The sequence below is a fragment of the Bos grunniens genome, chromosome 4 (genome assembly GCF_055505025.1).
Source record: "Bos grunniens cultivar Pamir isolate PY7600 chromosome 4, Bosgru_T2T1.0, whole genome shotgun sequence".
Lineage (NCBI taxonomy): Eukaryota > Metazoa > Chordata > Mammalia > Artiodactyla > Bovidae > Bos > Bos grunniens.
The window spans coordinates 16446668-16474307 of record NC_141168.1 but is presented as its reverse complement, the minus strand read 5'-3'; the positions used below and the strand labels follow the sequence as shown (position 1 = coordinate 16474307).

Below are 27640 nucleotides of genomic sequence, written 5' to 3'. Positions count from 1 at the left end.
TGGGGACCATTCTCCAGGAAGCGGCAAAGATTAGAATAAGCCGGAGTGGAGAGGGGCCTTCTCCCTTTGAAACGACGAGGAAGGAGAAAGGGCTTCCCAGGTGGCCCTAGTGGCAAAAAAACCTGCCTGCCAATGCAGGTGATGTAAGAGACGTGTGTTCGATCCTTGGGTCAGGAAGATCTCCTGGAGGAGGAATGGCAACCCACTCTGGTATTCTTGCTTGGAGAATCTCATGGATAGAGGAGCCTGGTGGGCTACAGTCCATGGGGTCACAAAAAAGTTGGACACAACTGAAGCGACTTAGTACGCACAGGAGAAAAGAAAACACCACGTGACCAGAAAAGGCAGGCCAGAGCACTCTATCAGAGATCAAGGCCTCAGAGAATGCTTTTCCAAACTAGCCTTCATGACAGCCTTTTCTTCAAGGGAAAACCATAAGAACGTGAGGTCGATTCTTATGGGTTCTTTAAAGCTAATCTGCACGTAGACTGCCAGTACCAGAACAACAGGCAATCCACCCGTAGTGCAAGATATAATTCATTCAATGCCAAGGCGTTATTTTATTTATAATTTCATTGCAGGTACAGCTTGGGGGCTACAGAAAGGTCAGAGGAATACTCGTCCAGCTAAGTTTAAACTGGGGCAAGAAAACAATGGTTGGTGTCAGGATACGAAGGTGTGACCACACTGATTACATGGCAGGGGAAAGGAAATTCTCTCAGCCAAAGGTCACCAAGAGGCTAAATAACCAAAATGGGCCTCATCCACAGACGATTCTTAAACTACAACTAGGCCACTCATCCAAACTCGGCACAGTCCTGCACAAAGGAGGAGGGGAGGCTTTCTCGAAGGCAGCAGACACAGGCCTGTGCAATCCGGCAGCCCGGCGGGGTCAGTGGCTGGTCAGCCGGGGACACTCAGGAGCAGGGACTCTCCAGGCGTGAGTCACAACGCGGAGGTCGGAGTATAAAGAAAATAACCAGACAGACAGATATTTATTATAAAAGTCAGTTTATTTTCCCTTTCTGTGTTTCAAAAGTTTCCCTTTCTGTCAGTAATGAGCAGTTAACTGATTGGAAGTCTGCTTGATTAAATAACATTAACAAGTTCATAAACACACATTTGAGAGTACAAAGCAAGAGGTTGAAAATTTTCCCCTAACTCCATGTAAATTAGGCAGCCCTCAAAATTGCACGTTTCACCTGCTCACTTTCATAATTTAAAATATATATACAGGATGACCTTAAAATATTGATAATTAGTATAGAATTCACAGCCTTGAAGATGTATATTCTACAAACATCTAAAGAATAGATACCTAGATACATCTCAGGCCCTAGTAATCCACTGTGATTCAATGTCACGTACTTAATGCATAGGAGGCCAAATGGTCTTTCCTTTTTCTCTAATTCTAGTCTTCTGCTGAGGTAACACAAGGAACCCGGTTATGACAGAGACCGAGCCTCTGAAAATAGGGCTAAGCCGACTGGCTTCCTAGTGGATCCTAAAAAGTTCCCAGAGAACAAGCCTGGGGTTGAGTACTTCAGTTATAAATTACATCCTGGAATGTTCACAACTGAGGTACCTCATGGTCCTTGACAGGAAGCCAAAAGACTTCCAGGAGTTGAAGGTAATTCTGAACGAAGATGGAGGAGAACAGCTGACAATCACTGGAAGATATTTCTGCTTCCGGAGCTGATCGACTTCAGAGCAGACACAAAGTAACTGAGCCACTCAGCACGTAGTGTGACTTTTCCCACTTAGAGTTTAACTAAGGGATTCTCTGTCCAAGACAGGCTTACACTGGGCCCCGCTGGAGCGCTGTACCAGGATGTGATGCTTCAGAGATGAGCTGCTCTCTGTAAACTCATGACTGAAGCAAAATGCAGCGATCCTTTCTATTCGTGGAGCGTGTCGTCGCTACAAACCGGGCACGACTGTCGCGTGGTCACTCAGCTTTCCAGGATGGAGGACAAGGGTCCAAGTTCAATAGAGCATTTACAGTTAAAGGGATAAACCTCCGCAGGCCAACAGAATTGCTGGCAGATTCACAGGCCATTCAGTACATTCATGGAACAACATCGATAAATAAAAATCATTAATCCCTGTAGTGTAGAAAAAACAACCCAGCCTTCACTCTGGTCAGCATCTCCGGGGGCTCACACTGCTGAAAGAGGCCTGACAATCTGAGGTTATATTGGAGTTCTTAAGACAAACCCAAAATAGGGTGAATTAAGAGAATAAGAGTCCTGATGTTCTTTTGTGGGCACCAGTCACTCATTCAACACTCGAGTTTGTCGTCTTTGCATAAGAGAGCATGTTTCCCTCACTATTAATGGTGAAATAAACAGAACTGTGCAACTTGTCTGTGAAGAGAAAAAGGGCATTAAATGTACAGTGATAATTTAATTCTGTTAGTGCTTCATCGTTTGAACATAATAATGAATTTGGACTACATTCTTTTTGACTTCCTACAAAGATAATTCTTAATCTTTATTGAAACAGAAAATGATTTTGAAAATTACAGTTACTATAATAAAATACTTAATGTAACATTACAGTCTCTTCAAAAAAAGAACCAAATGAAATAATTTGCTATAAGTAGAGCAGAGAATTGATACTGGAGCTCAGATTTCAAACAGCATTTCTTCGAACAGATTCCATTTTCCATGACAATTTCTGGTACGATTAGACCAGCAGGTACATCAGGAAGTATCTCCCTCTGCTTAGGGCGGATATCAGAAGAGGAACACAGAGTTACAGGGCCCAGCCTTTAGGAGCCAGAAACAATGAAGCTGACGGAAGCATCCTTTGTGATGGCAAAGAACGTAAGCCTTAAGGCCGCTCGCTCCAGGGGACTGCAGGTGCTGAGCTGTCTCCAGGGCCCCTTGGACAGGCTGGAGGACAATGTCTGGACTTGGGCAATGGAGGCTGCCTCCAATTAGGATGCTCTCAACTGAGGGAAAGGATACTAAATACACCCTCTGGTGCACGAAGCTGTCACCAGACTCTCAAGTGGACCAGTCTCGAGCACTGTGTCTCAATAACGTGGTGAGAACACATCACGTGCTTTTTCAACAGACAGCAATGTTTTAAAAGCACAAGGCCTTATTTTGTTTTGGCTGCTTCCCAGAAAATACAGAGTTCCAGCCAAGAATATCTAAGGTGCAACAGATATTTTCTCAAGAGACTCAAGGTTCATTTTAGAACTCGAACGCCACAGTGTTAACTATAGCAATGCTTCTTTTTTAACCCTACGTGATTTGGCATACACATTTCCTTCAGAATTCCCAAATTATACTTAGTGACAGAGAGTACCCTGGAAGAGTACCCTGATTAACAGTTGGGGATGTAAGTGTCTCACCATTTTTTCTGGAATCATGAATGACAATACTCATTAGACTCAGGTCAAGGGCAAACCTAACAGCCCTTTCCTTCCTTGAAAAATGAATGTGTCTTTTAGAATAGTAAGATGCTACTTTTCACAAAAGAATCTTTAAAAGCAGTCAGCAATGTTGCTGGTTTAAGAAGTGATTTAACCTAACTGTAAGAAGAAATGAACTACTGACACCTGCGACAACATGGATGAATTGCAAAATAATTATGCTGACTGGAAGAAGCTGACAAAAATATGGAGTGTGTAATTCCATGTATATGAAACTCAAGAAAATGCAAAGTAGTCTACAGCAATAGAAAAGTGGACCAGCAGTTGCCTGGTGGAGAGAGGTGGGATGGAGGAGAGAGGTGGAGCACAGGCATGACAGAGGGGCTGTGAGGAAACTTTTGGGAGTGACGGACACCTCCTGCCCTGATCCGGATAATGTTTTCACAGATGTGTATGGACATATGTTAAATCTTCCTGAATTTTATATCTCAAATACATGCCATTTATTTTAAGCCAATTATTCAACAACAAAAAAAGACTACTTTGAGTGTTAAAACAACAAACAAACAAAAAAGTGATTTAAGTAAATGTTTTGAACTCATTTAACTTGAAAACTACTAGCGAAAAGCTTCCCTGTTGGACTAGTGGTTAAGAATTCACCTGCCAGTACAGGGGACACAGGTTTGATCCCTGATGTGGGATTCCACATGATGCGGAGCAAAAAGGCTGGGCACCAGACCTACTGAGCGTGTGCTCTGCAACAAAAGAAGCCACTGCAACGAGATGCCCACACACCGCAACAAGGAGCTCCTGCCCACCTCAACTAGAGAGCCCACGCAGCAGAGAAGGCCCAGCACAGCCAGAGATAAGTAACAAATACGCAAATCTTAAGGAAAAAACTACTAGTTTATAAAAAAAAAAAAGAGGGGGCACATACATACCATAAGAATGAAAAAGTAGAAAACCCACATCCATCCCAGGTTGTCCTGGATCAAAGACACCAAATACTAAAAGGGAAAAAAAGAAATCACAATATAATCCTTTATAAATTAAAAAAATGAAGTGGCTAAAAAGTAGATGAAACGTGGCTCTTCTAGAAAATGAGAAGGGAGTCAGGGTGTGTATACCGTTTTGCGGTTTGCAGAGCTCCTGCATATACGTGCTCCTAGGAAAGCTTTACTGACAGCCTTCGTTTGGTAAGCTGGCAAAATCCAAATAAAAAATAGAATGGAAGGCCTAAGTCCAAGAGGTCTATATTTTTTTCACTTTGCTATTAAGAGAGAATGATGAACAGCCTCAAGCCACTTCTGTTTAATCATCACTTCTTCCAGTGACAGGTACTATAACTGATGCTTTTAAAAATAGTTCATCTTTTAAGTATACCACTCATTTTTCAACTACACTATTTGCTCACAGGATTACTGCATGACTTTGACACTCTACAGCATATTCTTTTATTTTCAATTACTAAAAAGTATCCAGTAGCTTTTAACCCATTTTTTTTTTAATTATGGTAAAATACATATAACATACAACTTGCCATTTTAGCAATCTTTCGTTGTACATACAACTCAGCAGCACCAAATACATTCATGACTTTGCACAACCATCACCATTACCTATTTTCAAACTTTTTCATCAGCCCAAACGGAAACTCTGCACCTATGAACTCTCTGCAAGAACTCTCCATGACCCGTCTCCTCAGCCCCTGACAAACTCTAATCTGCTTTCTATTCCTATGAATTTGCCCATTCTAGATATTTTGTGTTAAGCAGAATCACCCAATATCTGTCCTTTTGTGTGCAGCTGATTTCACTCGACACAGTGTTGCTACGGTTCATTCATGTTGTAACATACATCCACTCCTTTTTAAGGCCGAATAATATTCCACTGCATAGATATACCACATGCTTATCTATTCATCTATCCGTGGACATTTTAGTTGTTTCCACCTTGTGGCTATTATGAATAATGTTGCAATGAACAATGGCAAACAAATAACCGAAACTGTCTTCAAGTCTTTGGAGTACAGCATACCTGGAGCGGAACTGCTGGGTCATATGGTAACGTTTGCCTTTTTGAGGAACCATCATAGCATTTTCTACAACAGCTGTGTGCTTTTACATTCCTACCAGCACTGTATGGAATTTCTCCACCTCCTCACCAGTACTTACTACTTTGTTCTGCTGCTGCTGCTGCTGCTAAGTCGCTTCAGTTGTGTCTGACTCTGTGCAACCCCAGAGACGGCAGCCCACCAGGCTTCCCCGTCCCTGGGATTCTCCAGGCAAGAACACTGGAGTGGGTTGCCATTTCCTTCTCCAATGCATGAAAGTGAAAAGTGAAAGTGAAGTCGCTCAGTCATGTCCCGTTCTAGCAACCCCATGGACTGCAGCCCACCAGGCTCCTCCGTCCACAGGATTTTCCAGGCAAAAGTATTGGAGTGGGGTGCCATTGCCTTCTCCGCTACTTTGTTCTACTTGGCTTTAATTACAGACATCCTGATTAGGTGTGAAGTGGTAGTTCATGTTTTTCCTTTGCATTTCCCTAAGAGAATAAGGATGCTGAGACTCTTTGCAGGGGTTCATTGACCATTGGTACACATCTGTCATAAGGAGTTGTCCCTATGTTTTCTTCTAAGGGTTTTATTAGTTTTAACTCTTAAAGTTAGGTATACGATCCATTTTGAGTTAATTCTTGTACGTAATGTAAGGTAAGGGTCCACATTCATTACTTTGCAATGTGTACATCCAGCTTTCCCAGCACCTTTTGGTGAAGAAACCACTCTTTCCCCAATGGTCTTGGTACCCTTCTCAAAACTCAGCTGACCACTGACACGATCATTTAACCCATGTTCTTTGATCACATTATTAGTAAAATTTTTAAGTGGGAGAAATTAAAGGAGAACAACTGAGTGATTTAGCCTGGACAGCCTCATGGAAAACAAAAAAGCAGAGCTGTAATCACCCATGAGAGGAAGCACAGTGGCCCTCCAAACTCTCTGAATGCTACTTTATCTTTTAAATAGCTTTACTGACATATAATTTACATAATACTAAGCTCGTATCACTCAATGGATTTTAGTACACATACAGAGTTGTGCAACTACCACCATAATCTAATTTTAGACCATCTTCGTCACCCCAAGAGAAACCCATTAGGAATCACTCTCCAGACCCACCCAACTCAAAGCAACCACTAATCTAATTTCTTTCTCTATAGATTTGCCTATTCCGGGTATCTCCTATGAATGAAATCACATAAATAGGTGGTCTTTGGTGACTAGCTCCTTTTACTTAGCATAATAGAGTTGAAGTTCATCCATACTGTAGCATCTATCAAACCTTCATTCCTCTTGAACTGCCAAATAATACTCCATTAGATGGCTGGATGGCATCACCGACTTGATGCACATGAGTTTGGGTGAACTCCGGGAGTTGGTGATGGACAGGGAGGCCTGGCGTGCTGAGATTCATGGGGTCACAAAGAGTCGGACACGACTGAGCGACTGATCTGATCTGATATGAATATATCATATTTTACTTATCCATTCATCGGTTGATGGATGTAAGGATGTTTCTACTTCTTAGCTATTATAAATAATCATTTGCTGTGAAACACATTTGTGTAAAAATGTTTATGTGGACGTTTGTTCTCAACTCTCTTGGGAAAACACTGCAATTTAACCTACTGAACCCCCATTGTGTGTCAAAATCATATCATGCATTGGGAACGCAAAGAAGAAGGACACAGCGCAGTTCTATCCTCAGGGAAGGCAGAGTCTGATACGGGGGATCAGTCAGCCAGTCAGTGTGAAACACCGCGGCAACTGCTCTACCACAGGCGCGTACCAACTGCTGTGGACACCAGCGGGAGAAAGCAGTGTTTTTCTTGGGAAGTCAGCGAAAGGCTGGGAGAACAAAGCTATTCAATGTGAATTTAGCAAGTGCTAGGGACCAAGTTTATAGAATTTTTGTTTTCATTTTGGCCACACTGTGCGGCATGTGGGATCTTAGTTCTCTGACCAGGTACTGAACCTGCGCCCCCTGCAGTGGAAGTGAGGAGTCTTAACCACCAGGCGGAGTCCTAAGTTTTTAATATTAAGTCATGAAGTTTGGGGTTTTATACCTCAAACAGTAAGAAATCATTCAAAACTCAACACACCAAAGGAATGAGTAAAGCGAACAATGATTTACTCCTGATTCTGCTTCTAAAACCGTGAAAGTCAGTCTAATGCTGACCCCAAGTTCCTAGTTAGGGATCTTAAGACTAGCGGGCATTCTAACTAGAAAGAAACTCCTTGAAATGCTAATTACAATCCATCCATCTGATTAATGAAGAAAACATTAGCTAAGAAGGAAAACCTAAAATACAGTCATTTCAAAAAAGACTGCCCAATACCCTTTATATGAAGACATCTGAACAGGTGGCCAATAGCATTTTGGCCTGTTCCTACTCCAGAGCATGGCAAGAAAACACAGTTCTCTTACCTTTGCTAAGTGTTCTTTTTCCCCTTTAGTTTCATAATCAAATAAGCTAACACCCTGATCCTATAAATCGCTCTTTCTACAACCATTCAACAAGTACCTGAACGTCTCAAGTGTGCCAGGCACCCTCCCTAGGACTGGGGCGACAGCAAAACACAACACAAACGCTGCCCTCATGACGCGCATCTCACAGCGGGAGAGACAGTAACAAATAAACACGCGCTACGTGACCAGAGAGAGGTATGCGTGCAGTCGGTGGACCTCCTGCAATGGGTTTCCCAGGTGGCTCAGTGGTAAAGAATCCACCTGCCAGTGCAAGAGATGCGGGTTCAATCCCTGGGTTGGGAAGATCCCCTGGAGAAGGAAATGGCAACCCGCTACAGTATTTTTGCCTGGGAAATTCTATTGTCAGAGGAGCCTGGTGGGCTACAATCCATGGAGGTCACAAAAAGCCGGACACGGCTAACTGAACAACAACAATCTCCAGCAACGTCTGTTCTTGTATTAACTACTCACAATCAGATACCAGTGATCCACCCCCATTAAGCAAGCAAAGCATCAATCTTCAAGGCCATCTAATGACCTCAGTGTCAAAACTACAAGCCTTTTTCCTTCCATTCTCTGTCTCCTGACCTCTCTTCATTTATGATCTGAGTAACACCCCCACCCCTCAAATTCTGGCTTCTGTTTCTGTGACCACTGGGCATCCTCTGAGGTTTTGCACATATTTTCTTTCCCCATTAAACATCACATCACTGCCATAGTTTCACATATTTTATCCATGCAGTTGATTCTCAAATCTACATTTTACAAAATTAGCACTTAATGACTGAGAGTGGTATACCCCAGGAGTGACAAATACTCATGACTGTCCCAGAGAAACAATGCCTTTCTGAAGCTGAATGAAAGCAAGAAAGATCAATTTGAATGGTTCTGACAAGGACTTCCCTGATGGTCCAGTGGTTTAGACACCACGCTTCCAACGTAGGGGGTGCAGGTTCGACACCCAGTTAGGGAACTAAGATCCCGCACGCTGTGCAGCACAGCCAAAGAAAGAGAGACAACAGTTCTGACTACCTACAGTAGGCCACTCTTAACCTGGAAGATCCAAACTTTATAGAGTGCACAGGACTCGCCAGGATGGCTTGCTGAAATACAGATCCCCAGGCCCTCACTCAGCGAGTCCACAGTAAGCTAAGTGTTCTGTACTTTAATGAGTTCCCAGATTGATTCTGATGTAAGACATTTATGAACTGTCTTTTGAAACACAGTTGTAGGAAGCAGAGGCAGCATTTCAGGGCAGCTGCAGCGTCCATGGCAATTTCTGGTGGGGGTCAGTGGCAAGAATGTGTGTACGTCTGCGTTTGGAGGGTGGGAGAGCTGGGGCCTGCGTGTCAAGTGCGCGGTAATGAGAAGCATGTGTCTCCTGGCCTCCCTGAAGTGCCAAGTTCAGGCTGGAAGAGGACGCGGTGGGCAGCAGGGACTGAAGGATCTGTCTGACCAAGTGTTCACTTCTTTCTAGACAGGAAGAATCTGAAGGTAAAAGTGGAGAGGACGAACTGATAAATGTCGAGGGGCCTTCCATGTTAGGTCACTAAGAACCCAAGGCTTTTAGTACAGTGCACTACAGCACAAGAGCGCCACCTACCGTGGCCCTGCAGGCGGAGGCAGGCCCTTCCACCGCTAAACACTCCCTGTCCAGCCCACCCCGCCCTCTCACCTGGCCCACCGCAGCTCCAATGCTCCCGGTTCCATCAACGATCCCAGTGACGGTCGCCAGAGCCTCACTGCTCCCCTGGATCAGCTCCTGACGACCCAGGTCCGCAGAAATAGCAGAGCTAATCATATTAGAAGGTCCACCAATAAAGAACCCTAAAGTCAGAAACAGAACAGGTTCTTATTAAGACACTACTCGTAACAACGCGCTAGGAACCTACTGAGAATTACGTAAACTCTAATCCCAGTACTCTAACTGGTATGTTGGAGAGAAACAGAAAGAAGGGGGCAAAGTTACCTGTAAAAATGGAAACTCCCCCGGATGTAACACCTTAATTAGCATCCACTTTCCTTTAGAAAACAGACCTTTCTAATCCGGTGAAGTGTGCATTCCCTGACAACTGTCTGCACTAGTTTATCAAATTCTATTATGGCAGAGATGAGTCAGAGTATCTAACTACCCAAATTCAACCAAACAGTGAGAAAGAGAGAGAGAGGAGAAAAAGCGATTTAAACGGTGCAAGGGGTTCCATCTGCCACTGTTCTCAGTGAGGCTGCCACAGGACTGAGCATGGTCAGGGCCAAGAGTCTCACAGAGCAGCAGCAGCTTCAACTATCCCATGAACTCAAATTTAAGAACAGGAGTTTTTCTATAACAGGGTCCCTAGTGGCATTCAACTGATTCATCTGGGGTTCAAGGGAAGAAATACTGACCAATTCCAACATAGGAGGAAAAACCAGCTATACTGGACTTTTTGAAAGTTGGTGAACTGGTTTCCAACATGGCATTCTTCCTACACCACTTCCGGGAGTGATATGAGAGGGTGTGGGCCGCAATCAAAAATGGGAGGAAATCTCTAAGGGACTGCTTCTGCCACACCAGGACTGAGGCGGTCACGTGAGAGCAGAGCAGCAGGATCCGGGGAGGCATCTTTCCTTTTACCACCTGAGTTTTCTATAATTAAGGCTTTAGAATAACTCAGCTTGAAGGAGCAATCAGTTTCCTTTTTCCCTTTTTATTTACAGAGGAACAAGACAGTGAAATGGAGCCTGTGCCGTACCTGTGACAGCCATCAGAAGCGCATTGATGGACTTGTCATTTGGAGAACCTGCAAGGAAAGACACAGGCACGGGTGATGACATGAGGAGCGCAGTACACGTGTCTCCACCGAACAGTACACACAGGCCTGGATTCCCATGACCTCACAGATCTCCCGGAGATAGCAAGCAGATACAGCTCCATCACCACCTCTCCCGACTCTTATTTGTAATGTCTGCCTCTGGCTGGTGCTCAAGCTACTGTGACTTCTAAAAGCTACAGGAAAACTCCTATCTCAGCAGCATCTTAAGGGACAGATACCAAACCTGCTAATTACCATCTTTCCTCTTTTGAAATCTTGTCCCTTTTATTGTTTTATTGGCTCGAATGCTGCACCGCTGGAGCCTACCCTTGGACAAAGCATATACACTCCCAAGCAAGCTTTTAAACAAACCAACAAAGCAAAAGAGATGCCAGTTTCCTCCCCAATGCAAATAAAACTACGTAATGATACTTTTACCACTGTTCACAGGACAATACAAAGATCCCATTTATGCCCTGGGATCTTTGTGGCTGGTCTCAACCACCTCCCCAGGGCTGATCACTGACTCGAGGCAAGTAAATGCCTTAGTTCTAAGAGATGAGGCAAACAGTTTAACTTCAAGGAAATACTCACGACTGTATCCAACCAGGGACCCGATGGCCAGAAGCAGACTGAGAGCTAACACCGGCGCTCTCTTCTGTAACATGTCGGAGATGAAGCCTTGCAGGGTTCCACCTTTCAGCACAAAGAAGTGCAACCCAATCAACATCTCGAAATTAGCTTAATTACCTGACTCTTGCTTACCACGTACCCTCCACCCGCTGGCAGGATCCTAACCCTGGTCTATCCAACAAGAGAGCTGACTCTCCTAAAAAATCTCCTCCCTAATTTCCTTTTAGAAAGATAATCTGTCAACTCACACGATGGCAGACGGGGACAGACACCACCAGTCAGACACCAAAATCAGGAAAAATCATCAGACCCACCCTCACTGTTCCTTGCTGTTTTCCCTTCCCCGATCAGCTATGGAGCCTTTTCTTGCTTTCCCCCCACCCTCGCCCCCCCCCCCGCTTTTTATTTGAAAGATAATTAATGAGACTCTGCGTCACAGGTTATAAGTAGTAGTGAACATAAATATTCACTAAAATTAAATGCAGCAATTATGGTTTGGCAAAAACTAATAGGTCAAGATGTTTAAAATAAATTTGTGGAGGACTTCCCTGGAGGTCCAGTGGCTAAGACTCTGCAATCCCAATGCAGGTGGCCCAAATTCAATCCCTGGTCAGAGAACCAGATCCCACATGCTGCAACTGAAGAGTTTACACGTGGCAGCTAAAGAGCCATAATACCACAATGAAGAGGGAAGATCTCGAGTGCTGCAACTAAGATCCAGCGCAGCCAAATAAATAAATAAATAAGCAGTTTAGAAAAGAAGAAGAGGTGATGTGGATCCTTGAAGCAACAGTCACATTCATATACAGTCCTGTTTGGAATCTCGGGGCATTGGGACATCTGGTACACCCTCATCAGAAGTCTATTCAGGACACAGAAGTATGTGCAAGTCTAAAGGCAGCATCCTCACCTTTGGCTCTGAGTCTAAGAATGAGGACACACAAGTTCAGATACAATAACAGCATATCACCTAAGGATATACTGTGTTTTCATGTGCTCAGGGCACTTTAGTCTGTCCACAGATCTAAATGTAAAGACAGGCTACCAAGGTTCTGCCACAGTCATGTAGGTGGTACCCACTACCATGCATTCTGTATATCCGTCTGGTTTTGAAGATTCCTACTTCCCTGTTTGGGCTTCCCTGGTGGCTCAGTGGTACAGAACCTGCCTGCCAATGCAGGACATGTGGGTGCAATCCCTGGTCCAGAAAGAACTCCTGGAGAAGGAAATGGCAATCCACTCCAGTACTCTTGCCTGGAGAATCCTAAAGACAGAGGAGCCTGGCGGGTTACAGTCCATGGGGTCACAAAGAGTCAGACACAACTGACTGACTAAACAACAACTTCCCTGCATTTCTAGCTATAGCAAAAAGTCACTATTAAAATCTGCTGTGGGGCTTCCCTCATGACTCAGTGGTGAAGAATCCGCCTGCCAATTCAGGAGACACAGGTTCGATCCCTGACCTGAGAGGACCCCACACGCCATGGAACAACCAAGTCCCTGTGCCGCAACTACTGAGTCTGCGCCTTATAGCCCGGAAGCTGCAACTCCTGAAGCCCACTGCCCCAGGGCCTGTGCTCTGCAATAAGAGAAGCCACAGCAAGGAGAAGTCTGCATTCCTCAACTAGAGAGTAGCCCCTGTTCTCTGCAACCAGAGGGAAGGAAAAAAACCCAGGCAGCAACAAAGACCCAGCACGGCCAAAAATAATAAATAAATAAAATCAACTTTAAAAGAATGGGACACACAAGTTCAAACACAATAACAGCACACCACCTAAGGGTACACTGTGCTTTCATATGCTCGGGGCAGTTTAGTCTGTCCACATGTCTAAATGTAAACATTGCAGAAAGGCTACCAAGGTTCTGCCACAGCCATGTAGGTGGTACCCACTAACATGCACGCTGTCCATCTGTCTGATTTTAAAGTTTCCCACTTCCTTGTGGATGCTTCCAACTACAGCAGAAAGTCACTATTTAAAGTCTGCTGTGTACAAGGAAGCAATCGTAAAACAAAATAACCTTCCTACCTTTATGATCTGACAGTCAGTACACTAAGCTAATATGTTTCCCTTCTTCGGCTGTGGGCGATAGGTAAAATGAACATAACTCGGATCTCTGACATACAATTAGCTTTAGAGCTAAGCGATCCCTGGGAGTGTACAAAAGGCTCACCCTTAAAGAGACCAGAGAGAGCAACATCCCAGTACATCCCAGGACAAAAGAACTGATCCCGCAACAAAGGACTGAGAAAAAAGAGCTCTATACATCACAGGGCTGCCGCAGGCTGGGTCCTCTTTTCTGTGGACTTTTTTTTTTTAAGGAGTTTGGCTATTTACCAGTAGGACAGTTTAGGAAAAAGGGCTGTGGAATAAGTGATAAAACTTTAAATGATGCCAGATTTCATAACCCAATAAAATCTGACTAGTGACACCCTCTTGCTAGAGGAAAAGACGCTTCATTAGCCGTACCTATAATTCCTCCGACGTCGTACCAGATGGACAGCTGGTCAGCTTCGGCCTCCTTCCATCCAAAGTTGTTACTCAGATAAAAGGGCAACCAGAAGAAGAAGGAGTAATTCACTAACTTCAAGCACGCGTAGGCCAGTGAATACTACAAGGAAAACACCCCACTGTCAGTAAGGAACGAACAGCACAGCGTAACTACCATTCTAATACAATTAAACAGCAAAACAAAACAGAAGAGCTGGAGCTGCATAGTACCTGATTTTAAAATTAAATGTTCCTATAAATTCCCATTGCCTGACTTGTCCTAGCCTTCCTCCTCTCTTCCCCCAACTTAGCATCTAGAAAGGCAGTATAATAAGCCTTGGGATTAAAAACACAGAGGACTACTCCCTAATTGTCCCCACTTCTTCTCCTTTTGGCTCTCTGGTAGAAGCAAACTGGTGTTCTGAACCATAAGGCAGGGCATGGACTCACATTTCTTTATTTAGATAAAGATAAAAGGTATTCGTGCCACTGAGGAGCACTAACCATAAGCAAACGAACCCAGTAAACATCACAGCTTTTACTGCAAGTAGCCAACCCTTTCAGGTTCGACTTCCTTCGAAGCTAACATGATGACCAGTGCAGAGCAACGTGCCTGGACGCTAGTTCCAAAGGTCCAAGAAAAGCATCAGCACGAAAACTACTTTCATAGGGTAGTTTCGGAAAGCTCTGAGTCAAAAATGAAAGCAGAGGATCATCACGGGCCTTGTGGCTCTAGGTTGAGGAGTAAGAGCTCCCATAACATGGCAGTGGGGCTGAGAAACCTATATTCAACACATTATTACCAGGAAATCCTGACATTCAGCATCAAAGGAAGAAGGGGGAGGAACAGAGAGACTCACTTCAAAGGGTGTCTGGCTAGTATATTCTCTTCCCTGGAGCTGCCACTTATTCCCTAGGTATCACTTGTTTTAAAGGGGCTTTCCTGGCAGGACCGCCGCCCCCTAGAGAGCCAAATCTCAACCATGAGTGCATTTTGTCCAGACAGCCAGCCACAAAGACAAAGGGATTAAGTTCACTGGATTCCCTTTATACCCTGCCCATGGCGGGGAACAATAGTTTGTGAAATGCAAAGGGATAGCAAGGGAGCACCACGTTTAGTCACAACAAATCTAAGTCCTGTCTCAGAAATTAAACTCTTACCAGCAGAATATTTTAATAACTACTGTAAAAAAAAAAAAAAAAAACTAATCATTAGCATAAGAACAGGCCCCCAGGGGACATGCATTTCACTGTATGACACGTCATCTTTTGGTTGAAGAACTGTGGGAACTCGAACTTCGATCTGAACTCACGCTTAAACTTTATCTGTTGGCGTCAGTTCTCTTAGCCTGGGGTAGGGAGAAGGGAGCAGATAAGTACGAAATAGGACAACCAGCAGACTCTGAATCTAGTTGAGAGGTTATATTCATAAAGCACCATTAAACCATAAAATTAAAAAGGTGTTTAATCATAATAACTCAACACTGCAGACTTCAGGGAGGATGGACTGGTAGGCCTTCTATCCACAGAAAGGGGAACTGAGACACAAGGAAGAGCTGAGTAACGCCAGAGACCTCGCAGAGCCTTAGTGGGTAAGCTGGCAGCATAACCTAGGCCTCTTAACTCCACTCCTGCACTGCTGCTGCTGCTAAGTCACTTCAGTCGTGTCCAACTCTGTGTGACCCCACAGACAGCAGCCCACCAGGCTCCGTCATCCCTGGGATTCTCCAGGCAAGAACACTGGAGTGGGTTGCCATTTCCTTCTCCAATGCATGAAAGTGAAAAGTGAAAGTGAAGTCGCTCAGTCATGTCCAACTCTTAGTGATCCCATGGACCGCAGCCCACCAGGCTCCTCCGTCCATGGGATTTTCCAGGCAAGAGTACTGGAGTGGGGTGCCATTGCCTTCTCCCCACTCCCATACTAGAGGCCCAAAACACCAAGACAGAAAAACTGTGGCAGAATGGATTCAGTTTAGATGTTAGGAAAAAAACCTGACTGTGGAGGTTATGGAAACACTGGAATACACTACCAAGGGATACTGTGGAGCATCCTGCTCTGGCCTTTTACAGAAGGGCAAACTATTTTTTTCCCTAGAATGGCAAGAACATCGTCAAAGAAAACAGACTTCACCACTCAAGGCCCTCTTGATCTACTTATAATTCTGTAAGACTTCAACAGGCCAAAAGGCATATATTAAAAAATACCCATCTTTGCCTTCTTACTCCAACTCTAGTATCAGGGTCAGCAAACTGGGGCCACGGGCCACTTCCGGTCAGGTCCACTGGTTCCATGTGTCTGTGGAGTCCTCTGCTCTACTGAGCTGAGTGGCTGTGGCAGAGACTGCACAGTGGCCCCAGGGCTGAAAACATTTACATCTGGCTCTGCACAGAAAAGGTACCAACCCTCGCACTGAGTATCAGATACAAGCTCAAGTGGTGTCAATAAACAAGCTGAGGGCCACTGTTCCCGATTCCTCTGGACATATATTCCCGAAATAAAGTCTCAAAGAGAAGCTAACTGCTTCAAGGTGCCGTATGCCCGGCAGTGCTACTATTCAGGCTATGGTATCTCCCAGGCTTCGGTGGGGAGATCTGAACAGTCCTTACCGCTATAACTCCAGGAAGGCAACAAGCCTGGTAGAAGCTTATTGCCTTGACTTGGGTCACAGTATTGCCTTCTTGGATTGAATAATTAGGCTCAGCTTCATCTTCGTTTTCAGCACCATTAATTAACGGCCTGTGCGAGTCTTCTTCAAAATTGTCTTCTGTCTCGATACCTGGGATACCTACAACAACAGCGACAGCCACACTGAGAGGGTGCCTGCCAGGTGCCGGCACTGTGCTAAGTGCTTTACACGCACCATTACTTGTGAGGTCCATGCTATTTTCATTTGCATTTTACAGAAAAAGTTACTAAGGTTCAGAGTCCAAGGTCAATCAAGGTCACAGAGCTAATGAGGAACAAACCCAGGACTCAAATTCTCCTTTATCTGGCTTCGAAGCAGTGTTTTTTCAACCACGTCACGCTCTCTTCTCTTTCATACAGAAAAACTCGTTAATTACGTACTATTAAACTGACGTGTCTCTTCAGTAAGACTCAAAAGACAGAAGAATCATACATCTATCTGCTTCTGTGGTTTCACTTGTATGTTCTGCCTGTACAATCTGTATTTAACCACAGATAAGTATTTCACTGAATTATTCTTCTGAAGAAAAAAAGATCTGTCTCAAGAAGCGAAATTCAAAATCCATCCATGCTAATTTCAAGCCAATGTCTCCATTATAAAACCTCATTTGCAAATGATGAGTTTTCCCTGAATCTATAAAAAGGTGAGCCTCACTCCCTCAAACATTTGCAGCTGTGCCAGGCGAGGCTGTGGCGTCAACAGGACACAAAACAGCAAGACTGCTCTTTTAATTTACTGAAAGGAGACCACAGTTCTCCTAGGGAGAAAGATCTGGGCTGTTCCAGCCTCGGGTTTCTCTTTGCCCGTGTTAGCAAGACGATCTGAGTAGAAAAGCAGCTTCTCTCACCGATTTCTTCCGGTGACACCAGGAGTCCAAAGAAGATGATGATCCCACCAGCAAACTGCACGGCCGCCGTCACCAGGAAGGCATACTGGGGGGCGGGAAGGGGAGAGGTGCTCCTGACACATCGGGGATGCTCGTTAACCACACAGTCATTAGAGACACACGTGGAGGATGGCACAACCGGGAAGGAAGTGAGCGCCGGGCACCCGGCCGCTGCCAGGCACTGAGCTAAGTGTTTTACTTGTTTTCTCACAAGTTTTTCCCAGGGACTCTGTGCAGCTCAGAGAGGATAATTAAGGTCTCCTGGACACCGAGTGGTACTATTACAACTGGGAAGTCAGAATTAGCTCCAAGAATAGCGCTCTTGCCACCACTCAGCCTCACGCAACAGACAGTATCTGCCCTCAAAGACAGTTTCCAGTTGAGGGGGGTTACACACTACACACAACATTAATTAATAGGAACCTCCCTGGTGGTCCAGCAGTTAAGAATCTGCCTTGCAATGCAGAGGATGTGGGTTCGATCCCTGGTTGGGTAACTAACATCCCACATGTCGTGGAGCAACTGAGCAGGTCCAACTGCTTTGTCGCCTGACTCGACAAAGACTCTTGAGTGCTGCATCGAAGAACCCACACAGCCAAAACACACTAAATAAAGATAAATTTTAAAAAGAGATACCACACATTAATATAGGCAGCACGGAGGTGGGTAAATGAGAAGGCTGAGTCCCCATAGGAAACATACAGAGGAACTGAATCTGGAAGAAAAAAGCCAAGGAGGTTGAAGGAGGGAGACAGTGCTTTAGGGAAGAGCTGAAAATCCTGGCAAGTGACCACCTTTCCCAGCACAACTGAAGCCACCAGGCGGGAGGGAGATGGGAAGCCTTCTGCACAGGGGGAGCTGAGGGTTGTGCTGGGGGTCACAGGGAAGAACAGTGTCCTTCCGATGGTCCAGGTGAGACACTCGAGAGCCAGATGGCATCAGTGAATTTTATTTAAGAGAGAATGGAGCCTGAGGTGTCAATGAGTGTTTCCAGAATTCAAATCTGGGAGGAGCCCATAGGGTGACCTGAAATTCCCATTTGAGCCAATTAGTACAGTCCAGGTGTGAAGCTAAGAAACCTGGGAAAAGGTGACTATGAACACAGGAAGGACTTCCCACTGGCCCTAACTAGACCAAAATTCTTCAAGGACCAAACACTTGGCAAGCTGTTTAAAAACTGTTACCTACTTTCTAAAAGAGCAACTTACTTTCAGTTATTAGGTTTGGGGTTTTGTTTTGTTTTGGCTGCACTGCATGGCTTGAGGGATCTTAGTTCCCCAATCGGGGACTGAACCCACACCCTCAGCAGTGAAAGTTTGGAGTTCTAACCACTGGACTACCAGGGAGTTTCCAATTATTAGGTCTTTGAACAGGCAATCCGTTGACATGAGCCATTCGATTTTTTTATTTGTTGAACATATAAGCACTGTTATTTAGCTTGTACTTTCCAAAGTTTGTTTTGGAAACACACAAGCCAATACAATAGATACTCTTTAATTCTTCCTCCATTTCACATAAATGGCAATACTCAACACACGGTTATCTTTACTTAACATATCACTGAGCTCTATCCCAGTCTGGACACGCAGGGCTGCCTAACTCTACTTCACAGCTGCACAGATTCCACTGAATAGGTGTTTCGTGGTTTAACTACTTCCCATTTGGTTGACATCTGTTACCAATCTTTTGCTATTACAAACAATGATGAAGCAAATAACCTTGCAGATGTACTCTTTGTATATGATGAAGTATACTCATCAGTCAGATTAATTCACGGAGGTCGAACTGCTAGGTCAGAGCCATTATAATTCTGATGTGTTAGTCGCTCAGTCGTGTCCGACTCCTCGCAACCCCATGGACTGTAGCCCACCAGGCTCCTCTGTTCATGGGATTCTCCAGGCAAGAATACTAGAGTGGGTTGCCATTCCCTTCTCCAGGGGATCTTCCTGACCCAGGGATCGAACCCAGGTATCCCACATTGCAGGCAGATGCTTTACTGTCTGAGCCACCAGGGAAGCCCAGTTAAGTGACTGGGCTTTTGACAGACATTCCTATATTGACCCCAAGAGGAGTTATTTACTCACCCACCCTGCAATGCCTGATGTTACCTCCTAGTAAACATGGTACCAAACTTCTGGACTTTTTCCAATCTAGTAAGGATACGGTGTAAGGTTTTTTCTCTCTCTTTTTTTTTACAATGTAGTTTTAATTTGCATTTCTCTACCACTTAATACCTAAACTCCTATAAGGGCAAAGATTTTTGGCTCTTTGGGCCAAGGCTCTATCCTCTACTGCCTTGGGGCACTTAAGAGGAACTTAAGAATATTACTGAGTGAAGTAGAATATCCTGTCATATGTTTATAAGCCATTTCTCTTTCCTTTCCCTGAACTACACATTCAAATGCTTTACCTTTCTTTCTGTGTGTTGTTAATCTTTTTCTTTATCAATTTGTGGGCACTCTTTATACATTAAGGAGATTAGCTCTTTATCTGTAACATGAGTTGCAAGTACTTTTCCCCAAATGATTATATGTCTTTAGACTTAGGTGTTTTTCCATGACTAATTTTTTTTAATGTGTTTTAATCTACCATAAGCTTGTCCACTCTTAATACAAACCCTGCCCCTCCCACACACAGCACTAGGTCATTTTAAACGGTCACAGGATTACTTCCTAAAAATAAAACATATATTTATATACTGAAGAAAAAACTAGGGAAAAAAACACTTACCTCATAACCATACTGCAGAACAGAAGAAGCTAGACATGCACCCAAAATATTGCCCACGGAGGCACAGGCACTCCAGAGACCAAAAACAACTCCTCGCCTGGGATGGGAACAGAGCAGAACAGAAGACAACACAATCAGAACGGGTTCTGTGTGCAGCTCAAGTACAAAATGGCCACACAGCGCAGGCTCACATTACACAGAATCAATGTTCCATTTCAACGTGTTTTTTCCCAAAGTACACCCAAATGGCAAAACACTTAACTGGGTAGCTCTCTTCTTCTAAGATTTTATTATACTGAAGTTCAATTGGGGGCCCACTGAAAGACATTATTCAGAGAATTTAAAAAGACAAGCCCCGTGGATTGGGAGAAACTATTTGGATGCCACTTATCTGACAACAGACTTGCTGCTGGGATGTAAAGAAATCTCAGAACTCAATACTGTGAAAGATAAACAATGCAATAAAATTCTAAGGAGTTAAATCTCTAATCATCTCAAATACAAAGTTTCTGAAAAGGGGGCAAAGATTTTAATAAATGCTTTACACACACACATGTAAAATAAGATGCAAATAAGCACATGAATGGAGAAGGAAATGGTAAATCCTTGCAGTATTCTTGCCTGGAAAATTCCACAGACAGAGGAGCCTGGCAGGCTACAGTCCATGGGGTCGCAAGAGTCAGACACCACTTAGCGACTATGAAAAGATGCTCAGCATCATCAAACATCAGGGAGATGCAAATTAAAATCACAACAAGGTACCACTACACAACTAACAGAAGAGCAAAGTCAAAACACACTGAGCACACCAGTGCTGGCGAGGGTGCGCAGCACTAGAGCCCTTACACTGCCGGGAGGAACGTAACGTGGCTCAACCACTTTAGAGGGAATTGCCAGTTTCTTAAAAAGATAAACATGCTCCTACCATAAGATCCAGCCATTCTACTCCAAGGTATTTATCCAAGGGAACGAAAGCATATGTCCATACAAGGGTTTGTGAACAAACAAGCACAGTGGCTTCAATAGTAAAAGCCAAAACCTAAACACCTAGATGTTCACCAACTGTGATACAATGGATGACTCCTTGGCCATAAAAAGGAATGAACCATTGATGCAGACATGGATGAATCTCAACATTACTGTGCCGAATGGGAGAAGAGAGACATGAAAACATACTGCAGGGACTTTCCAGGTGGTCCGGAGGTTAAAACTGTGAGCTCCCAATGTAGGGGGTACCAGTTTGATCTCGGTTGGGGAACTAAGATCCCACATGCCACGAGACACAGCCCCCAAAAATCAAAAACAAAACCGGAGAGGGAGACAACACTGTACAGTGAAAAAGCATGTTCAGAAGCCACTTCCAGCTGTGCAGAGTGATGGCCAGCAGCTCACGGCCCGGGCTCGATGCTGTCATCTGGAAAGCACTGTGCTCCTCAAAGGCCTGGCTGCAGTGGCAGAATTGACAGTTGGGGCTGCAGAGGTGTATCTACCAGTACCACCAGCCTCGATGTGTCCTAAAAAACTATGATCCCAGGACTTCCCTGGCGGTCCAGTGTTTAAGACTCCGACCTCACAATACAGAGGACACGGGTTTGATCCCTGATTGGGGAACTGAGATCCTGTATGCTATATGGCGAGGCATTAAAAAAAAAACAATGACCCCTGACAACGGGAGGAGGGATATGACTCACACATTGTAACAGCTTTTCAGGGCAATGTCGTCAGTAGATTATTTAACTTTTTTCACTTGGAAATCAAATAATTTGAACTAGACAATCTCTACATTTTCATCAGGACGATAACGCCCCAAGCCTTTAAAACACAAAACCTACCAAGAGGATAAAGGTCAGGGTCTGAAAAACACGCTGATCAAAGACATTTCGGAAGAAACTCGCTGAAAACAACTGTGACTGTAAGTTGTCACAGTTTTACTGGTACTTCGTGGTTTACTGCGACACTTCACAGGAAGAGTCACTCTGTCAAGCGCAGCATCAATTTCACTTACTAGTTGTTATTCACTTAAAAACAGAATGTCTTACTTTCAAAAGTAAACTGTAACGGCCTTCCTGAACATGCTGTTTGTCTTTGTGACTGAAACCGAGAAATAATGAAGAGTTAAGACTGTCCAAAAAAAAAAAAAAAAAAAAGACTGTCCAGTCACTGCTACCGAACACCCAGTGTCATCCAATCTGGAAAAGCTCAGGTAAGGATTATCTCAAAATGATACATGTCAAAGTGATCATCTTGAAATAAAAGCATTTCAGGTGGTTTTGCCTTTATTTCTCTTTGTTCATTTGAAATAGCTGGTTTTGCAACAATAATCAAGTAGCCTTGGTATAATTTTCAAAAATCATGACTGGAAAGACATTACCTTAAAATTTTAATACAAATAAACGGCACACAAACAGCATCACCTACTCCAAAAGAAAACTAAAGTATAAGAGGGGAGGGACTTCCCTGGTGGTCCAGGGGTTTAGAATCCGCCTTGTAAGACAGACGATGTGGGTTCGATCCATGTTTGGGGAACTAAGATCCCACATGCCGCAGAGCGACTAAGCCCGTGCACCTCAACTACTGAAGCCCATGCCCTCTGGAGCCCACACGCACAACTAGGCAGTTCCTGCACTGAAAGGAAAGATCCCACAAGACGTGACAAAGATCCACGTGCTGCAAATAAGACCTGGTGTAGCTAATAAATAAATTTTTTAAAGTATCACTGGGGAATTAGTACCTCTGAAAATCAATTCTATTAAACCACTGACAGCAGAGTTGGAAAGAAACATAAATCACTAGCACAGGGCTTCCCCTAGTGGTACAGTGGGTAAGAACCCACCTGCCAATGCAGGGCACACAAGTTCAACCCCTGGTTCAGGAAGACTCCACATGCCGAGAAGCAAGCAAGCCCATGCGCCACAACTACTGAGCCGGCACTCCAGAGCTGGAGAGCCTCAACTACTGAGGCCTGTGCACCCACAGCCTGTGCTCTGCAACCACAGAAGCCGCAACGAGCAGCCCATGCACCGCAACTAGAGAAAGCCCACGCACAGCAACAAGGACCCAGTGTGAGCAAAAATAAACAACAGTATTAAAAAAAAACAAAAGAAGTCACTAGCACACCGAACATAAACATTATTTCACAACAAACACAGATCATCATCGACAAGGACCATTACTCCCACTAGGAAACTGGGGAAGCTGGAAGACCGAGGGGAGCTGCCTAAAGCACGCACTGATCACCATGGCAAGTGGGTAGTATCTGATGGGTACATTGGCCCCTAGGTAAGAGAGTAAACAAAAAAGACAGAGCTATCAAAGAAATCAATGTGCGTTTCACAACACATGAATATTTTATCCAGGACAAAAGCTAGATATCCAAATTAACAGTCCCTGAAGGCAGAGAGCCATAAATGACGATGAACAACAAAGGCAGAGTGTCACGAATGGTAATGAGAAACAGAGCCAAGTCTCTGGATATCTCTACTTATTTTCTATCTGTAGGGTAAGTACGGGTCTTCCTGCGTGGCCCAGAAGATCCGTCAGCAGGTGCCCATCCATATGCATGGCCCCCATCACACACAGCAACTCACATACGACTGATAAATAACAGAAGGTTTGGGGGGAGATGGCCAATTTAACTAAGGCCCGAAGTCTGGCCAATTCTTCGTCTGCATCTTCTTAAAGCCTTTGCTCTGTGACTCTAGGCAAGTCCCAAGGACAACTTCTGAGCTCAGTTTCCTTATCTTTAATTTTAGAAGGTCAAACTAGATCACCGAGTATCAAAAACAGGGAAGGCAAAACCCACAGGGAGATACATGATGAGATGACATGCAAGATTTCTATTATTACAATGTGTTATTTGTGTTCTCTAAAGGAAAGATTTGAAAAAAAAAATTGAGATGTACTGCCTCAGCCACACTCAAAGTCTGACCATAGTCAGAACAGTGCTGTGAACGTGTCTCACGGGCCAGACCTTCACTATAGAATCCACACTGTCTCCAATGTCCGTTGATGTGAAACCTCCTCTCTCTGCTATTCTAAACTTCCTAAAATAGAGGGAAGACACGGGTGGTGTTGAAAAGATCAAGTGATGGGCAGCTGGACACAGAGGGGTAAGGGGAGGGGGGTAGGACGAACTGGGAGAACAGCACTGACGTATATACACTGCCACGTATAAAGCTGACAGCCGGGGGAAGCTGCTGTGTGACACAGGGAGCTCAGCTCGTGCTCTGCGATGAGGCAGCGTGGGGGAGGGTCCAGAGGGAGGGGATATGTGTACACATACAGCTGATTCACTTCACTGTAACACTGTAAAGCAATTATACTCCGTAATAAAATTTTAAAATTAAAAAAAAAAAGGATAGAGAAAATTGACTCTGACAAATCTGAACAATTGGATATTAAAACTATCAAACAGGGAAATGAAAGAGGAAGAAAGTGGCATACCCAGCTTTCCCAAACCAGTTGCCCATAACAGCAACGACGCAGGGCCAGCCAGTGGACTGCAGCAGGCCGTTCACGATCCACAAGCTACAATACAGCCCCTTGTTGTAGAAATGCAGCCACTCCGTGAGAGTGCCAAAGACGAACACCTTAGGGAAGAAGAAAGAACAAGATGCGGGTCACATCCACATGGACACCCCGACTCAAGACCCTCCGTGATAGACACGTTCAATGTCTGGAGCCTGAGAGACTCGCAGTAGACTCTTCAGATGCCCTTGCTCAGAGCGGCCCCGAGCAAGATAAGCATCAAACCACCCCTGACAGACAGGCAGAGACGGCAAACAGCGTAAAACGTAGCGAGGACCATCCCTCCAGCTTGCATCTTCCACTCTAAAAGACTGAGCCCCCATTGTGTGACCTCATCTTACATCTATTTCCCTTTCTTCCTGTTTATGGAGGACGGTAAAAAAGACTACTGGAGTTCACGTGTGTTGATTTCCACCATAACATGTGTAAATTTCCAGGCACATTGTGGGGGCCAGAAAGCACCAGCTATTTTTACTATTTTTATTTTTACTAACTATCACTATTTATGGTGATACTCAGTGTATCACCACAGCTTGTGACTGACTCAGTCATTCAGTGGCATGTATCAAGTGACTGCTTTTTTCCAGGCGTTCTGCTCAGGGTGGGCATTTTATTTGTAGTCAATCTCCTTTGGGAATGTTTGGCATGGGCTTAAAAACAGGGTATGTCTAATACTGTATGATTCCAGTTACATGACATTCTGCAATGAGGGAAACCATAAGGAAAAATGGGCAGTGGTTGCTAGAGGCCAGGGACAGAAGGCAGGTGGCAGTTACACGACTAGTCACTTGTCAAAATTCAAAACTGTGCACTGAAAAGGGTGAGTTTACGGACATACTTCAGCTTTTATAAAAGTGTGTTAAAAAAAAAAAAAGAAAAACATTGGGTTGGCCAAAAAGTTCATTTGGGTTTAGGAAAAAACCCTAAACCAGGTTTTAAAACAGTCTCTACATATATGTGGGTGAGCAGCTTATGAATAAGGTGCTTCAATCTCTGAAATATAAAGGAAAATAATTTTTCCCCCATACACCAATGGCAGACATTGAAAAACAATTAATAGAGTCTAACTAAGCTCCATGCTTTTATTCAATCAACAAATGCTTGTGAACAAATACAGATGATTCTAATATGGATCCTGCCCTCTGGAGCACTGAGTACGCCAAGAACCATTCTAAATGCCCCCCACACAGTGATTCACAGGACCCTCACTGCAATGTTGGGTGCAGGTATTGAAAAGCGGAGCCTGAAGCATGGAGAAACCACAGCTAGAAGCTGCAAGGGAAGGCCTGAAAGCCTGGCAGTGCAGCCCTGGGGCATCTATGGTCTCCACCACCCTGCTGTAGGCTCCTAGGGGCAACAAGCCTGACCTGAAACAAGCAGGCTGAGCAGCAGACAAAGGAAGTGCCTCCGTGGAAAGTCAGGGGCGAGGGCTCAGGACAGGGAGTGACAACTTCCAGGAGCCGGGTGGATAAAGTCAGGCATGAGGAAACAAGGGTCATCTGGCCAGTGACTTGAAGGAGACACTGAGTTAGACTATGAAGAGCTGAACGGAGGACACTGAAGGCAGGAAGAAGAGCAGGAACAATAGCAGTGAGGTAGAAAGGAGCAGGATGCGTGAGGGCCACGGAAGGCAGCTTGGTCTGGGAGAGCAGAGGGCTGACACGCAGGGCAGACGTGACTGCAGAAGAGAGCTGGGGCCGGGTTCTCGAGAGCAATGGACACCACTCGAGTTACACTGTGACCTTTGTTGGTGACTGAGAATCAAGGAATGGGTGGGATTAAAATCACACTCTCAAGATGTCCCTTAACCAAAAAGGCACCCAAGGGATCAGAAAACCAAAGATTCATTTTACTATTCTATAGACAGAAGTAGGGGGCTTGCTTGGATTCTAAAATTCCTGGCCAAGATAACAGTAACTGGAATGAAAACAACAACACTTTTCAACTTACCACTAATGCAGAAGAGCACATGCCAAAAGACAGAACCCATCGCAAATTCAGCCGATCCCCAACGATACCGCTGATGAAAAGGCCCTAAGAAGAAAGCATTTCATTTTACAGCTCTGGGTAACAACACAGCCTGGAAAAAGTACGATACATTCTAAAGCAAATGACGCAAACAAAACACAAAAATTAACCTCACTCTCGTGCTTAGCCTAACCTCTGTATCAGTTTCACCAGTGTTTCAAGAAATGACAACTGCTTCTGCACACTGTAAACATTTCATGCACCAAGACAGTGTAATTCAGGGCAAATTTTCCTTCTATTTGACCCCCCATAACTGCCTGAGACACCTAGGGGAAAAAAAGAATAATTATAATAAAACAAGCACACAAATATACTGCATCTTCTAGAACAGATGAACTCCAACATCAGTATCTGCTTTCCCAAAGGGATTCGTCTTAGCTATTTGCATTCTGAATGAAGATGTTACAACATGTCCTACGGAACAGAAGCGACGGGGCCACGTGCCCTGCCTGTTTCATCTAACCCTTGGGCTTCATCACACCACGAGGCAAGGAGTACAGGGAGGCACAGACGGTAATTAGTTGAAGATAAGTACAAGTGTTCTGCTTTCTGTTTTCCTCCCACTGAGTGGTAGGAATTAAAAGGCTGAGCTCATGGAAGGATGTTCCGGGCTTCCCTGGTGGCTCAGAAGATAAATAATCTGCCTGCCAGTGCTGGGTTCGATCCCTGGGTTGGGAAGATCCCCTTGAGAAAGGAATGGCAACCCACTCCAGTATTCTTGCCTGGAGAAGTCCATGGGCAGGGGAGCCTAGCGGGCTACAGTCCATGGGGTTGCAAAGAGCCAGACACAACTAAGCAACTAACACACACACACAGACACACACACAGCAGGAAGGCACAATTAAGAAACTAACACACACACACACACACACACACACAGCAGGAAGGCAGACCAAAAAGCTAAGGGCAACACACTTCAGGTTTCTGCCACAAATATGTAAAATGAATAAATGT

General features: G+C 44.5%; 1 protein-coding gene across 25 annotated transcripts in view; it reads right to left on the bottom strand.

The window, feature by feature from the left end:
* SLC37A3 (solute carrier family 37 member 3) overlaps window positions 1–27640 on the bottom strand; it is a 59629-nt gene that overhangs the window by 11256 nt on the left and 20733 nt on the right. For 5 of the 25 annotated variants that reach the window (XR_015161990.1, XR_015161987.1, XR_015161991.1 and 2 more), the window contains exons 5-14: window positions 26609–26692; window positions 24575–24720; window positions 20132–20228; window positions 17363–17447; window positions 16436–16614; window positions 13808–13949; window positions 11301–11402; window positions 10647–10694; window positions 9590–9741; window positions 4327–4392 (exon numbers count right to left, since the gene is read on the bottom strand). Coding sequence is in view for 19 of the 25 variants with exons in the window: in XM_086395239.1 (XP_086251365.1) it covers window positions 2567–2725; window positions 4327–4392; window positions 9590–9741; window positions 10647–10694; window positions 11301–11402; window positions 13808–13949; window positions 16436–16614; window positions 17363–17447; window positions 20132–20228; window positions 24575–24720; window positions 26609–26692 (1260 nt within the window). In the remaining 6 variants the exon portion in view is untranslated. Of the gene's footprint in view, window positions 1–994; window positions 2726–4326; window positions 4393–9589; window positions 9742–10646; window positions 10695–11300; window positions 11403–13807; window positions 13950–16435; window positions 16615–17362; window positions 17448–20131; window positions 20229–24574; window positions 24721–26608; window positions 26693–27640 lie in introns of those variants that run through there. The other 20 variants (XM_086395242.1, XM_086395243.1, XM_086395244.1 and 17 more) reach the window with 12 other exon arrangements.